The sequence below is a fragment of the Euwallacea similis genome, chromosome 23, assembly GCF_039881205.1.
Source record: "Euwallacea similis isolate ESF13 chromosome 23, ESF131.1, whole genome shotgun sequence".
NCBI lineage: Eukaryota > Metazoa > Arthropoda > Insecta > Coleoptera > Curculionidae > Euwallacea > Euwallacea similis.
Window position 1 is genome coordinate 121,331 of NC_089631.1, and position 16,891 is coordinate 138,221.

General features: G+C 37.4%; 1 protein-coding gene across 6 annotated transcripts in view; it reads right to left on the reverse strand.

Annotated features, from left to right (window-relative positions):
* Positions 1–11,159: 11,159 nt before the first annotated feature.
* LOC136416403 (heterogeneous nuclear ribonucleoprotein C) overlaps positions 11,160–16,891 on the reverse strand; it is a 138,109-nt gene continuing 132,377 nt past the window's right edge. For 4 of the 6 annotated variants that reach the window (XM_066401556.1, XM_066401554.1, XM_066401557.1 and 1 more), the window contains one exon: positions 11,160–12,514. In XM_066401556.1, coding sequence (XP_066257653.1) covers positions 12,134–12,514 — 381 coding nt within the window. In that variant the 3' untranslated portion in view covers positions 11,160–12,133. The remainder of the gene's footprint in view (positions 12,515–16,891) is intronic. The other 2 variants (XM_066401553.1, XM_066401552.1) reach the window with 1 other exon arrangement.

The following is a 16,891-nucleotide window of genomic DNA, read 5'->3' on the forward strand; positions in this document are numbered from 1 at the left end:
CTGAACAAAGTAAAGCTTAATCGAGTATTGCACGGTCCGGAAAATAGAGCGAATTGGATAGTTTTCAACTCGATGAAGTTCACTTTTTGTCTATGGCTTATTTGTCATAAACAGGTTATTTATTGTCGACGGCCGGATTTTTCTGATTTATGTTCCAACGATGATGTAGGTATACGGGGATTTTATTGTGCTCTCGTCATACATTTTCCAGCAGTTTTACTTGAGGAGAATTATAAGCTCAGCAGAGCCTCCCTTGAGGTGCGACTGAGGTGCGAGTTAATTAGTTAACTTCAAGCAACGAAACTACCGTCCAGCTTAACCAAAAATGAAGACAAATACCCTTGCTAAGCAACTCGGCGGTGTTAGCAAGGAGCTAATTGCATTTCCTGGGTAATAAAATTCGCAGACAAATCTAAAACTTTTCACCAAAGAAGCACTGAAACAACAATCTCATTACTGTATAATTTAAACACAAATTGTCTGTCTACATCATTTTTGGTACCTACCTTCTTGCAGCTACAAATCAAGCAAATATTCGCTTTATGGCATATCCGGCAAGTTCCCTAGGGATAATCGTCATATAAGGGCTTATAATTGCCAAGTAGGTACTATTGTTCCAATCGTAGATTGGAATTTCCCTAATTTATGGCCAAGGCCAAACAGTCGGACGTTTTGCGACATGTAGCTTAGGGGAAGAAGCCGACAGTGTTCCGGAATGTGGATTCCAGGCATTGCTCAGATGTACTAATTAATCTCACAATTGCATTAGATCTTTAGAGCATGTGAGCATATATTTCAATGATGAATATACCGGAAAATAATTGCTTAAACTGTATCACCTCCAAATGACTAATGCAAAGAAGCCAATGATGGGTGATATATACCAGGGAATGACAACTAATTGAAGAAATTTGCCAATGGAGGCAGAGTAGGTCACCTTAAAGAGATACATAGGTGTGGACGAACGAAATGCCAGCAAAATGTGGTGGAAAATGGAACGACGCGATAAGGAGAGTCAGATTAAAAAAATAGAGAGAAGGACTAAAGTAAGAGCAAAAAGGAAAAGAAAGACACTTCAAAGAAGAAGAAAAGACCCAAACTAAAATAACTAAAAATTATGAAACAAGAAAACAGAAGTCAGAGAGTAAAATTAATCGAAACGAAAACTAAGAGAGAAAATAATGAAAATAAAAAATGTTGAAAAATAAGACAAAAGAAACAAAAGAAAAAACAAGTAAAATCTGAATTAAAGTTATAAATATAAAATTTGTCTAAATTAGAGTCTTTTGAGGTTAATTATCAACATAGTTAATTGAAGACGTTTTTAACCTGATGAAATTTTAAAGTTCTTAATGAGATTTGTTAAAAAATTTCTTACTTTAATGGCGTAGAGAGAAATCCGGTTCCACGTCTCTGGATTTGGCTGGCCCGAAATGACCTGCGGCTTAATGTGGACTATACAAGTAATTTAAATTGTGTGCGGGTCTTTTGGGAAATCTCGTTAAGGGTCCAGCAGATGAATATTTTAACAGCTCCGACTCCTACGCAGTTTTAATTTATTTTAAATAAAACGAGCGATTTTTTGACAAAGTCCTTTCGGGCGGAAACTCAACGCGAACCACGAGAAGAATTCCGCATATTAAAATTGAAACCACGTAATTACTGTTAACAGAAAGTTGCTTTTAAATTTGCATAAATTATATGTTAGTTAACGGTTAATATGGGGGAATCCTTTGAGCTGGGTATCCCCTTTCAACCCCGGAAAGCACCACCAAATGAATAATTAACCGAGGCAAAAAACTGCTAACAGAAATACGCATTTCACCTGCCAAATTGGGAAAAAATGTGAGCAGGTAAACGGTTTCAGAACCAGCGGGAATTCGAATGTTTGTTAATTATTTATGTCGCCAATTAGAGGGGCGTCTCACTGAGTATTTCACATACACTATATGAAATTTTAATTACGGTTTGGAAAATAATTCAACCAACTCCGCATTTACTTTATTAAACCGGCAATATTAATCGGACTTCTTAAGGAAGGAAACAATCGCACAGGGCCCATTTTCACTTGGCACCAATCCCCTTTATTTACCGATTAATCGCGTGCTCGATACTTATTAAACTGGAAATTTCATGTTTAGCAAATATATTTAAGGGAAATTAATTGCCATAGATTCGCATCGTGCCATCGCAAAGGATTAAAAAAGCCCTCTTTCTCGGATTCGGTGGTAGTTCAAAATGCGGAGAAATGGGCACGTTAATATACAAGTCTGGAAGAGCGGACTTGAGGGGATTTTTAGGGTCGATATTCGGGAATTTGCGGGAAAATTGGCATTGTGAATTCAATGTACATGCCGGGTGAATTTTTTAAAGTGTTGCACGGGGACGTTTCGGGAAATTTTTGATGTTCATGTGCCACAAGGGCGCGTCGTGACGTCTTAATTAAAATTTTATCGCACAAGATCAGGGTGGGAGCGACAATTAACACATTCACTCCGTAGTTTTACAATAATTAAAAAACAAATGCGGTAATAGATTTTTTGGCAATCGAACAATTGCAACAGATTTAGAGATTTTGATTGTTCGTGTGTGTTCACCTTTATGATTAGCGACCTTCAGCCTCACCAGTTAAGGTCAGATTTGACTCCACATGAAAATAAAGGCGTCCATGCACCGAAAGTTTTCAAGTTCATCATCAGTTTTAACTTCAAGTATGTTGACTTGGTTTGCTATGGAGACTTCCCCACAAGTTCCCCATCTAGAAGCCGTGCGCTACTGCCCAATTTCGTCCCCTCGATGTCCTGATATGCACGAGACAAGAAATTAGTGCAAAACTAATTATTTTGTAAATTTTGGAATTCAAGTAGGTATGCTTGTCCAAACCCATTGCAGTGATGACGGTAATATAGGGACTAACACAGCGGAAATTGCTTTGCCAGTGGACTTGGCAGGATAAACTGGAATTAACCTTTTTTCCCAAATACGTGGATGGCGCCTTGCTGCAAAACAGAGGCTTCGTTACAGGAGAGTGCCTAATTTAGAACGCAAAATATGCAAGGTTACTTATATGTATTATACATTAAAATGGTGCAAAATAGATAAGGAAAAAAACCTTTTAATCCTGCAGCGAAGTTTCGCTAAGACCGCTAAGGGATTAAAAAACACCGTAGTATATGCCATTTTTTGCACTCAAAATATAGGTCTTCTCGTTATTTCCATATAAAACACTTTTGGGTGTTAAGCGCTACGTATATTGGTATTCTGATGTAGTTGCTAGGCATGTTGTAGACTGCCACGAGCCAATAAGGGGTTGTCAAGGAACATCAATAAAAAGCATCTAACACTAAATCGATCGATAAGTGTTCGATTTAGTCCCGAATTTCGATAGTAAAGAAAATCCCTGTGATTTTTCTTGCAGGTTAAAAATCGAAAAACCCCCAAATGGGCCTCGAGATATGATTCAGGGCCGCTAGACGATGTTACCATGAAAGATTTATTGTGGTGAATTATCATTGATACAGTGATGTGAACACTATTAATATAAATGTCTCACTAAATTTTTTTATCTCGACTTTGTGCGATATTTGACGCCACTGTTTTTAGACGAAAAGGCCTTTCAGATATAATACGTTTTGTTTAAATAAGGGGGGGAGTACAGGGTTCCTAGATACGGGTAATTAAATAAAAAAATAAAACTACAAATTACAACTTTTTGAACACTCCCTGTAATTTTTTTAATTGTGTCAATTCTTTTTGTTATTATTTTAAAGGTACTTTTTACCCCCAATTCAACGATGATTTAACCCCAAGGCTACATGTTCCGACGTTTCATTTGAAAAAAAGTCATTATTAGACATTTTTATTAAAAATTTCAGTTACCTTGGCTTTGAAAGTAAACGAACCTAGATTGTCAAGACTCCAGTGCAAATAGACGCAAACTTATTTCGTCCCTAGACATAAATTTTTCACAAAAAGGTACCAAAATGTGACAAGAAAAATCAGGTCGCTATTTAAAAAGGCGAAGGTGCAACAGGTTAGTTCGGGTTAAAATAAACTGGTGAGTCTAGGTTAAGTGGGAGATATTAGGCGAGAAACTCAAGGAATCGAATCTCAATCAATCGTAACAGGGTTGTTTAATGGGGAAACCATTAGGAACAATAAGTTCCAAGTATGGGCTTATTGTTCCTAACCTTAAGACGAGTCAGGCGCTTTTAACCGATCATGGTCCTTCAACAGTTTGTAATCAGATTTGTCGCGATCGACCAAAACAAATACAAATTACAAGAGAGGCCCTTTGAGCTACTTGACCCTCTTTCATCTAATCCTGGCTGGCTCTCGGCGTCGCGAACATGCCTTCCGATTTGCGAATCTTGCGATTCCGAACACAATGGAGCTGTTAATTAGATTTTGCTAATTTATCTCTCCCGGGTTGGAGTTTCCCGTCATCTGTCAGTATCTATTATCTGCCGGATGACGGAATGACCTTGTTAGTGTGTTGCGATGAAATTTAGCGAGGCGAAGGATGTAACGGTTGCACACCTGGATACCCAATTAGGAGCCTCTGCAAGTCAAACACACACCTGAAACTAGAAATGTTTGCTGCTAAGTCTGCGAAATTTAATAGAACCCGGAAGGCCGATCTCGATGATCCCAAGATCCCGGACAGTCGAAAATTCTGAGATTGTAAAGTGGGGATCGCGGAATTTTCCAAATTAAAATGGAACATTTTTCTAAATTTCGATGACTTTCGGAGGTATTCGAAGAAAACTGAAATTTCGGAAAAACGGTTTTGTTGCAAGTTTTCCTCTTCTATTAGTGCAATATGGCTATGTCATATTTGAAATCCGACGTTTCGATTTTCGACAACCATCATCAACTTTGTTTTTCCTTACGTCTTATTGCACCATCAGAAAGCGGTCCTTTGGGGCAAGCAGGACAGAACAGACCATAGACGATCAAAATGAGAAGGTGAAGAGATTAAACGCCGAATGATAGCCATACGCGTATAGATGCCACAGTGCAAAAAGAAGCAGGCTCAGGAGAAAACGCAAATATGCTGAATAATTGCCATTGCCGAAGAAAAAAACAAGAATTTCAGTCGAATCCATACATCAGGATTGGCAACAATACACTAAGGGAGCAAAAGGACGATTGGAAGGAGGAAGAGAGGCTCGTAACTTGAAAGGGCACAAAATGGAGCATGGGGAGGCGCGAAGCCATTAGGCAGGCCTTCTCGTTCTTATGAATGGCAAAAAGAAGTACAACAGGACCGAAATGGCTCAAAGAGGCAACAAATGTCTGTTAGTTAAGGAGAGCGCGAAACAACTAGCAGAAGGTAAGTTGACTAGATAGAAGCAACTTGCAGTCCTCTCCGACCCTGATGTTGTGACGTTATATCCTTCAAGGACAGTTCCAAAGTCCGAGAAGATTTTTTTCATCCTGAAGATAAGCCTTTCGGGGAATTCGACACCACTCGGCCGCCAGAATAGGGCGGGGCGTCTCTCGAAGATTTGTCTCATGTCAAAAAAAAGTTCAGGTTAGTGTCCGAGTGATGTTATGGCCAGTATTTACATAGGATCGGTAAAGAAAAACCATCAGAATGCTGATACTGTGGGACAGCATTCTGTTTTGGACAAATATCCAAAATGTCAATTTACAGGAACAAACTAGAGGAGGAGATACACGTGAAAATTGGGGCGGAGAGCATAGTGAACGAAATGCTGAAAAGTGAAAATATGTGGGACAGAGTCAAACATTCTATAAGGAAGGTGATGAGTGAAAAGGAGAGGGAAGAAGAGAGAAACAATCGCCACCATTACAGATATGTAGTGGTTCCAAAGCATGTAATGGACAGATGAGAGATAGGAGTTTTCGAAGGGAATAGGGATGCATGGATAAGGAGCAAGAGTTTTCGAAGGAAATGGATGGATAAGGAATGGGAATTTTCCAGTTCAAAGAAGAAAGGACCACCCTTTCCCGAAGTAATGCCTTGCGGCGGTTCCGAGGGAGATCCAGGATGAAAAGAGGGAAGAAGTTTAGTCGGTGAAAGTAGATTCTCTAATGCTCTATATAAAAAAAACAGTAGTTCAGGTTGGTAGCCGGATTTTTTAGTTTACTTTGTCCATATTAACCTAATAAAGTATAATCCCGGGATCAGCCTGGGAATCCCGGGTTTAGTTCTCTTTCAGGATAGCCGGGATCCTGAAATGTCTCGGCATTGTTTCCTATAGTAACTAACAATCGCCCCAAAATCTGATTTAAAAACGGCCTCTTTTTGGACACTTTTATCTATAGAATTCGCGTTTCAAAAACCCAATTAACCGAGAACAAAACTCGCGATAAATTCGTTTAAATAGCAACAAGCGAAGTGGGATCGGGTTAATAAATCTTTGTTAGCCGGCGAGTGCTACAAAACACAACACTGGGCGGTTTTATCAAACAACAACAAGCATCAATCATTGAGATTGGGCCGTCATTACCATGTATTCGAGCCTCGTCTCCATACAGGCCAACTCCGGATAATTATTTAAATAACAGACCGCTAAGTTCATCACTGGACACTCCTTGATCTCTTATTAACCACGTCTCTCAGCGGCTCTTAATGGTCAACTCAATCAGCAGTCAATTCGAAGGAGAAGGTGTAAAAAGGGATTGTGCCTAATGTGCTGTCGTTACCAATTGTGACATAAATCCAGCCAAAGAAGCCCCCAGGGGCAGCCCCAAATCCTCTTAACGTGTTAGATGGGAAAAAAGGTGGTTTCCAGTCCCAAAGGGGGCCAGTTTGTCTTCGAGGTAAAAGCAGAAATAACGAATGTATAGCGCATAATTAATACAGGGCGAAGGCTAATAAATCAACCCGGGGATTGAGAAATCCTTCACAAAGCACCCAGATGTTTAAGGATAATCAGCGGGTTTCCAGTTTTGCTTGGAGCAGCTTCTTTGTCTTTGCATCCATATTCAATTAAGGCCCATATTTTCCAATAACAGCCTCAAATAATCCATTTCCGCTTGCCTCTAATTGATATCTATACACTGAGGGCCTATTCAGAGGCTTTGTCGTTAATTTGTATGACGAATTTCAGTCAATATTACGCAACAAAATTCCTAATTTAAGTTCGCTAATAATTCAGTTTTAACGAGCTGCTGTTAATAGCCTGATTGCACACGTATCCCATTCCAAAAGCACCTAAGAAAGTTTTCAACTTTAATGCAAGGAAGTCTTATTCCTTATTTTATATTAACTTAATAAATTTCAGAGAAGCTCGATTTTTCGTCATTTTAAGGGGATCGATGAGTTGTTAAAAGTGTCATAACGATGTAAGTTATTAAAAGTTGCTGCCGGGAAAGTGGCCAAGTCCAATTAAGTACTAGATTGTGAAACAGACGTGGAGTCTCATCAATCATGGAAGTGGAGGATATCTAGACGTCGTTTCATTAAGATGATTCAAGTATATAGACCATATTGAATTTACAGAAAAATATAGCAGGAAATTCTGCAGGATTCGTGATTTAATCCATCTATACGCGCTCTAATAATAATTGTCCGAATCGAGCATTTATTAGTGCAAACACTCGTTTGATATTCAAATATGTACCAATATTGCAGGATGTGTGGCCATTTCCCATTCGATGTGAATTTCAAATTTGCCCTATTATAAAGGGAATTTCATTAGTATTGTTTGCAGCTAAGATCGAGTACGTAAGTCATCAGAAGGACTTGCAACACCTTCGCTGTTCTTTTTGGGAATATTGTTTGTTATATAGGGTGTAACATATCACCATGGCTATATTTCAGGGAGCGATATTACTCTGTAAAATAATAGAAAATTTTAATAGATCCGTGGTCACAGGCGCACCATTTCGATATACAGATTGGCACATTTTCAACAGTTTTTACCATTTTATTTCTTTTAGATTTATTTTTATTTCAAGAAATTTCATTAAATGTTACGAATTGCTTTAGATAGGTGATAACTAAGCCTCATGATTATTTTTTCACGTTATTTTCATTACACTCTTAATTTGTGTCCATCGATATTTTTGCAAATTTAACAAAAATAGGTGAAAGATCCTAAAATACTGCAAGAGACCAAAAAGCTAAAGAATTGAAGAAGGAATTTAAATTTTGTAGCAGAATGATTACAAGGTGCTCAAAAACAGAGTACAAAGCATAAAATAGTATATGACCTAAAAAAACGTAACTCCCCGTATATATGGCTATCGACAATTTTAATATTTTGTTGTAGAGGGTCTTAAAGAAAATACGTATACGAAATTTTAAAAATTTAATTCAAAGTATACGTGAGAAAAACGTAAAATATGCGAAAAAATGTGAGTGTTCGCCACCCTGTATATTGAAAATGGTGTGTTTTTACCCGTGGGTCTATTAGCATTTTTTAATTATTTTGCAGAGTATTATCGCTCTTTGCAAATATCTCTATGATGATATGTTAAACCCTGTATACTAGGTGGAAATTTTTGCATGTATGTAGGGATCTTTGAAACTATAGGAGCTAAAAGAAGGTCCAATTGGGGTAAAGTGTAGAAAACATTATATTAGTGCCACCTGAAATTTTCTCTTCGGCAACGGTGCATTCAAAAAAGCTGCACATTTGTCAGTAAACTAGAAACTCGAAAGTTGATCAACATGCGATTTGGGTTAGTGAAAAATGACGTGAATTTGAAGAAATGACTAGATTTAGGATGTGTAATATTCAGAACCTCAAAGTGTGGATCAGCTACGGTCCGAAACATGATTTTTTAATGTAAAAAAACCCCTATAATACTGTGTTGACGGGTCTAACTAACTATTCTTAAGAAACGATTTATCAATACATAATCCTGCATCGCCACCGGCAGTTACCAATTTTTCATATTGTTGGACCGTAGGTAGAAGACGCCTAAAGCTTGCTTTTGGGTCCACCTAACTATACTGTGAGAAACTCACTCCACAGTCTCATACGAGTAGCTTCTTCCTGCGGTTTTCGAGATATTGCAGATTTTATTTAGAGGTGCGGAAAACGTGTTTCTGCATATTTAGAGCTTTACCGCTTCATTTCATATTAAATGAGATACTTTGTATTTTATTGCGTCTTTGGGTCGAACCAGACTTAAGCACGAATATACCTTTTGCTAATTTTTTTAAATGAACTTTACGAAAATTTGGACACTCCACAGTTTTTGCAGCTTTTTTTACTGGATATAAAGTGTCTGGTGTTTCTTTATGGCAAGACTTCAATCACGTAATCCACGCCCAAATTAGTACACCAACTGCATGTTATAGTTTTAAATTTGTTCAAAATTTTATTTTATATTTTAGCTGTTCCAGTTTCTCAGATATCAAGTCGAAATTTGGATGAGTAGGCTGCTCATTGAAATCTTTACGATTTCAACTCACAAAACATGAATCACATGTACAGAGTGTCACTTTTTCGGGGGTCAAAGTTTGTGTTAACACCCCGAGCTTTTCTATCGTATGCCATTGACCGTTTACTTTCGAAGCTCGACATGCTTGCTCAATTTAGAGGGTTTTCGCCTTTTGCAGGGTCTCCGTATCTGCCACCAATTTTTATGTTGCACGTGGTTTTCTCGTATGAAGTGCGTTTGCTCCGTCTATGTTTCCATATAAATTTCCAGACACATAATAAATTATCGAATAATTTTAGTATTTTTATCGTAATTTATTTTGCATCCGGAAGTCCCAATAAGAAGATACGTAAACAATAGACGGGGTGTGTTTTTAAAAATTTGCAACCCCCTGGATTTCTAGAAGTGTAAGCGAAAGGTAAAAATGCTGAGACCCGTCGAGCTTAGAATAGAATGGGAATATCGCCCTTTCGTATAAACGCTTTCGTGTTTTCTAATAGGGAATATGGGTCAAGTGACACACCTTTTTAAAGATCTTCAAATTCTCAAAATAACCGTGCCAAAATTTTGGTTTTTTTATTTAAACTTTTTATAATTCTTAATTTTTCAAGAGAAACTCGAAATGAATTTTATTGTTTTCCATGTGCAATAATGCAAACAGTCTTCAAATTCTTGTAGCACTTTATCAAACATCTGTTAGGAACGTTACGGGAAGTTTTTGTAATTCTTCGACGCAATACTTAAAAATCCTATACAGTAGTCGCGTAAATCACGCATTTAAGGTATCCCCAAAGGAAGAAGTCGAGACGTGTAAGATCGGGAAGTCTAGCTGGTCACTCGATAGTGTCTCTTCTGTCAATTCATCTACCAGAAAAATTATTGTCAAGAAGCTGACGAATCAGTAAAATGTAATATGGAGAGGCACCACCCTCTTGGAAATGTAATGAATCCCTATTCAACATTGGTTGAATTTTTTGGCGATGGTAACAACACTTGTTCGTTTTTCTTTTGATAATTTTACGAAATGACAATTTTTTCAACCAAATTTCAATTAAAAAACCAAAATTCTGTTACAGTTATTTAAAGAATTTGAAGACCTTTAAAATGATGTATTACTTGACCCGTGTTATCTATTTAAAAAATCGATAGGGTTGCCACCCCTGCAACATTGTCGATCGGGGAGTGAGAACTTTTTTATTCTTCGTGTTTCTTCTTCATTCTAAGGTCGACGTGTTTCACCATTTTTAACTCTAGTTTGCACTTCTAGAAATCAGAGATCGCAAATTTCTAAAAATACACCCTAATGCCCTTCTCATGGGGAAATCATGTTCGTGCCTAGATACTGTTGTAAATAACTAGAAAGCGGTGACAGATGTGGAAGCATTGCAAGAGGCGAAAAACTATTTAAATTGAATAAAAAATTAAAGCCTCGAAGAATAGATGGTCAGTGGCGTGGGAGAAAAAAGTTTGGGGTGATTACAGGGATTGTGACCCTGGAGAAAGTGCTACCATGCAAATTTTGCCAACGAGTTACGAATGGCAACAGTGAAAATTGGGAGGAGAGACAAAATTTCAAGTTGATATCTCAAAAACTGAAGCAGTTGGGGAATAAAACAAATCTGAAATTATGACGCACGAAATTTGCGAGAGGAAGCTCGTGCAGACTGGCAGCGCTCTCGGGCGTTGAATACGCAATTGTAGCCCTACTGCAGAAGATCCGGACATTCAGTATAAAAAATCTTCACGGGTTTTTCTCTCAAATGAAAGTAGGTGAAGTAAAATCCAACAAAATCTATAATGGAGGACATTTATTTAATATCATAATATCCCATCTACATAAGAAGATATTTTATTAATAACATTTACATTAGAATTAAGTCAACATCATGGTCGGTAGCGGAAATTAAAAAAGCAATATTATCGATAAACAAGGAAGCAATTTTTTATACAATCGTTATTCCTATAATATTATTAAACTCTTTCAAGCACACTGGCAATAAATCTTATACTGGCATGATTGTTTCATTTTCAGGAGATGATGATTGGTCAGATTCATTCAGATCACAATAATAATGACTTCTGTGGTAAATATGTACACGTTTCTTCCACGAATTCCAAAATAAACTTCATATTTTTTAAAACTTTGGTTGTTCTGATATGTCTTCTTTCACCGCTCACATTCAATTTTCCGCAAAAACTGGCTTTATGTGGCATGACAAACAATTAATTTCATAACTATGGAGAACCTAAAGTTACATTAAAATTGTTTTTCTTGCTATTTTATATATTTACTTGTTCACTTTTTCTTTAATTAGTATTATGATATGTCAATTTGTTATTCACAGATTATTTACAGTAAGTAAGCAGCTCGTTTAGTGCCACGTATTTTTACTCGATTAAAACCTTTAAAAAACATTACCACTACATTCTGTATTATAAAATACATTTGTATGTATACTAATTTAGCTATTGTTGGGCATTACTAGAGGAAAAATCATTTTGTACAAAAACCATACACGACCTAGTGGAACAACCCTCCTGCGAAAACATGAACGCGCACCTCAAAAAAGCTCTTCTACAACGCTTCATTCCATCAAAATTAACTACAATAAATAACAAAAAAATCAACGCCAAAGACTATCCAAAAAGACTCGAAAGATCTTCATATTTGAAGATTGTCATGTCCCTTGATCCGGTGCCCAAATTCCACTGATCCTTAGTCTTCCGCATGCATAGTCTTTGACCATTGATCCGAAACATACATCTCCTAATAAATTTCTCCTTTTAAACTGGTGCTAAGACTCGTTTGTGGCTTCCATGGGTCGCCATTTTCCGAATGGGGGGCAGTGGCTGCAATTGCTGGAGGGGAGGAACCTGGCTGCGCTGTTGGTTCGCTTGCGATGCTGAGTGCGTGCATGATAGTCTTGGCTGCTGTGGCCTGAAAGTCAACATCCAAAAGATGTAAAAAATGCATTCTATGGTTGATTGGGAATACCTGATGGTGCTCCACACCCATGAGTTCGTCCAATTCCTTGGCGTTTGCGGTTGAGTCTGGGGTACCAGTCATGCCGTCTCTTTCGTTTTCTAGAGAACCGTTGTCGGTGTGTTCGTCATTGTCTTCGTCTTTGGTATTTACAGGTTTGTTGTCCTGGAAAAAAGCCGAAAAACTCGTTAAAATAATCGAAGAATTGTTTTTGCTACATCGATCGAGCAGTTATTAAAGCTCAAATATCGCTGGAACTGACGCGTAATCTATGCGTCTATGCGTAGCAATCCAACCAGTGGTTTGAATATTTGCTCATAATTATATATTTATTTGTGTGTTTTTGTTGGAAATTATTGCAAATTCTCCGAATAAAATGTCAATAATATGAAATTTCAAAAGACCTGCGATATAAACTTAATCAAATCCATGGTCAGTTGGTTGCCTACAATTAGGAGTGGCGTTTCCCAGTATGTTGACTACGTTTATATCATTTATTTATAACATCACTTTGGGCCACCAGATCGATTCACTGACAGCATTACCTGGAAGATAATTTCTGTAAAAAGCACCGTATTGATTAAAACTCTATTTTTATTTCAATTCTTCCATGGAAATTATCCTCTTGGCAAATTTAACAATTGGCCCTTTGACCGCCATAAAACTGCGTTTAACCATCGGCATTTAAAAGTATGTTCAGAATTTATCATATTATGAGGACATTTTTGAGATTTCGGCGGTAATTTTGTGTGCGCCATTGGCGCCCAATTTTCAATTTTTAGTTTGGAAAACATTTATCTTTGGAAATTTGTGTCAAATTCGAAATGAATTAAAAAACTATTACAAGCGTTATAGCACTTGCAAGATAAACGTAATCACAGCCAATGCTGCAAGACTTGTAACCTCTAGGTGATCACGTATGGCTGGTTGTCTACAATCAGGTGTCCTATTTCGTTTATTCCATGCGCTTATGTTCAACCTCACAGACTGAGAAAAGGGATATTTGTGTTTTAGCCTGAGGCCACATATATCAAAACATACTAAAGTTTGCACGGAGATCTAGCTAATAAATCGTATATTTGGATGGCAGTTATTCCAGGAGAGCTAATCTGAAATTTTAAGCCTGCAGAGCCTTCTTTGGGACTGGGGATCTGTGAAATTCTCAGAGATAGGTATAAGTATATGAAAAATAATGCCATTTTGAGTTATAATACATAATTTAGCTTAAAATTTTACTAATGTATACAGGATGTACGATTAAAAATCATAAATTTGGATCACAAAAATTCGAGAAGAGCAAACTGAAATTCTTGTTCCAATTTTCTTTACATAGTCTTCCTTGGGGTTCCGCATCTTTAAAACTGTGACACATAAGAGGTATAGACACGTACATACATGTACATAAAAAATCTTCTTCAATTTTAGCTTATAAATATGCTAAAATATACAGGGTGTGCGATTAAAAATGCTCCATTTGAATATAGTAGAAAGTTGAGAAGAGAAAATTAGAACATTTTTAGCAATATTTCGCGACGCAGTCCTTTTCGGGATTAAGTATCTTGAAAACTGGCTGAGGTCAGTTTTTTTTGTCAGTTTGAACAATATTTTAACGTGTCTAACCCAAAATGAGTTAATGTTCAAGTTGTATCCACGTCGCTTTTATGAGGTGTTAGATGTGCGTATTTAATCCTTTATGTGTCTTTTATAGCTCGGTCTACAGGGCTGTGTAAAACTAAAGGGCAACCCACCATAAACCGCTTAAGGTGCCTTTCTTCTAATTACAGAAAATTGTTCTGTAAAATCGTCATAAACTTGGCAAAAATAAATTATAAAACGACCCATAACCGTGTTTTATGTGAGGTTCTTCTCGTCCCAAGGCATAGACTTATCGTTCTTTTACGTTCCAATTAAGGTGCATCTCTGCGTGTTTTTCTAATAATGGGAGTAATGGGCCGATATTAAACTTGGAGCTGTTGGAAAAAGTTCCTCGACATTTCAATATAATTCGGCTTGATATCTCGACTTCCTCGGCGTAATAAACCGTAACAAATTTGTTTCGCCGTTGTCGGCCTCTCCAGTGCTTCTCAACCTCATTGTTCTTAAAGGTCGGAGGAACTTAATTAGGCCCTCCTTTGCGAAATTAAATGAACTAGGCAAAAGTTCTGAAAGGTTAATGTGTGCCCGAGAACTTTGTTGAATACCGAATTAAAACGCTAAATTATTAAAAGACCTCACTAATAGTGTTTCACGGCAACATCTTGCATTTTTGCAAACTTCCACGCTGCTCTAATGCAGCCGAGGGCGTTTACCCTTTTGAGGTAAACCAACCCTTGACGATGCCGCCCTCAAGGCGGTTTTCACACTGACAATTAGCAAACGCGTTTCAGGGCTTGTTATGTCGTCCCAAATTTCAATATTCAAAATTAGAGACAGTGTTAAGCAACTGCAGAGATAAATTAAGGAAATTACGTCGCGTTGGTGCTCCTAATATCCGGAAAAATACCGTTTTGGGCCTTAAATCCGGAGAAAGTATAAGTCGTTGCCGTGGATTTCAGAACTTTGCACTTTTACTTTTAGAAAGGAATATTAAGACAAATGACCCCAGGTAACTTCTTATGAGAATTTATTACTCTAATACGCGGTAGACTTGGAAGTAAATTTCGTAGTGGAAACACATCCTTCTTTGTTGTAAGCCCATTTGTTGGATTAAGCATGGTTAACCTCTCTTATTCCAGCTTCTTGCTCAGAATTGCGTATTCGAATATTGGTGTTCAAGACGACTTCATGCATTTCAATTCTGTTCTAGCGGTGCTCGAAATTGTCCTTATGTGGCCAGAGAAAGCTCGACAATTAAGGTGTTCGGAGATAGTTTGGATGGAAGTTCTCTAATGGCACTTGTTCGCTTTATAACGAGAGTCCAAAAATAACCCTAAATATTGAAAATTTCCTGTATATCTTTAGGTCTCTGTATCTTAGAAAGTATACGCGAGCATTCAAAATAATCCCCCATTACATTTGATTTATAAGCATTTGGGTGGTAGAAGATTGATGAGAGCAAACTGGAAATGCTTTGAAAAGGCTCCCTACAAAGTTCTTACTGGAGCTTTGCTTTGACCTCTCTGGAGATAGGTGTATCAAACCCCTTTCCCCACGGTCTCTTCGGTCTTTTTTATAGCTCTGTACCTTCAAAGCAATTATGGTTATGTAGCATCGGGTTTGACACTACTGTAGATATAGGATGGTGTTTATATCTTTTAAATAAAATCACAGGTCAGAAAAAGGACTATAAATGTGCGTTTATTAATACAAAGTGAAGAAAGCGGAGGATAATGTAACTTATGAATTTGCGAGCGCGGACGCGCCTCTTGAGTTGCCAACGACCATCCAAACCTAGAAGAAAAGAGGGCTTGTACGTGCCCTGTAAATCCTTAAATATTAAAACCCATGATGATAAACCATGGGTGTACCCTGGCTAGGGTGCCGTCTGCACTACCCGCCGCATTAAACCGTGGCATTTTAGCTGGGAATTGGAACTGTAACTATAGGACCGACGAAGTCTATTGCGGGCAATTTCAATGCCGACAAAGTCTATTATAAGCAGTTCCAATGCCGATCAAGTTTATTGTGGAGATTTCCAATGTCGACCAGGCATAGTATGGGAATTTTCCATGCTCCTCTAAATAATGCCTGCCAGGGTCGTACCTCAGGGGTATATCAATCTTAAAAATAATACCTACTATCTAACATCTATCAAACTTAAAAGTAACACCTAGCTATAAGAATACATCAACAGTAAACTGTGATCCTACAGTTATTTATGCCAAAAATGCTTTAATGATCACCCGTTACACACGTCCTAAAAGATATAAGGTGTCCCATTTAAATTCTTGTGCACGTGAGTGGCCGAAAGTTAAGGAGAGGAAATGGAGATTTTTGTCTCTAGAGTTCTATTTCAGTGAAAACTTTAAATTATATCTTAAAACGCACAGAGTGTCCCGTTTTAAAAAATTATGTTTGTAGCAGAAAGCTAAGTAGAACAATTTCTGCCGACTTTTCACAAATATCCCTACAGATCGATATAGGAACACGTAGGTATATCAAATATAATCCGCGTTAGATTTGGTTTTAGAATATGTTAAAATGTACAGGGCGTCTTTAGAAACAATCGTTTTGTTTCTTGACACTTCAGTGAAAAAATTGTTTATTTCTTCACTAAAGAGTCAAGAAAAGGCACTGGATTAGTCATTTCATTTTTAATATAATTACTGAAAAAAACAGATTTTATGTTTAAAACTCAGTCCCTATTGGATTTTTCGAATGGAGAATTCTAATATTTCGGAAATCTTGGTGTAAGTTAAAGCGGGTGCTGTGACGGAACTTTTTCTAGTTATAAAAGCTCATAAGTTTCTGGTGTCAAATTGTACAGATATCTCGACAACATTCATCCTGTCCACTTTTCTATGTAAAAAACTGTACCTGTTTAATGTCACCTCAACTATCCATTTCCGAGATATTTCCATTTTAATTATTCGATTTTCTCTT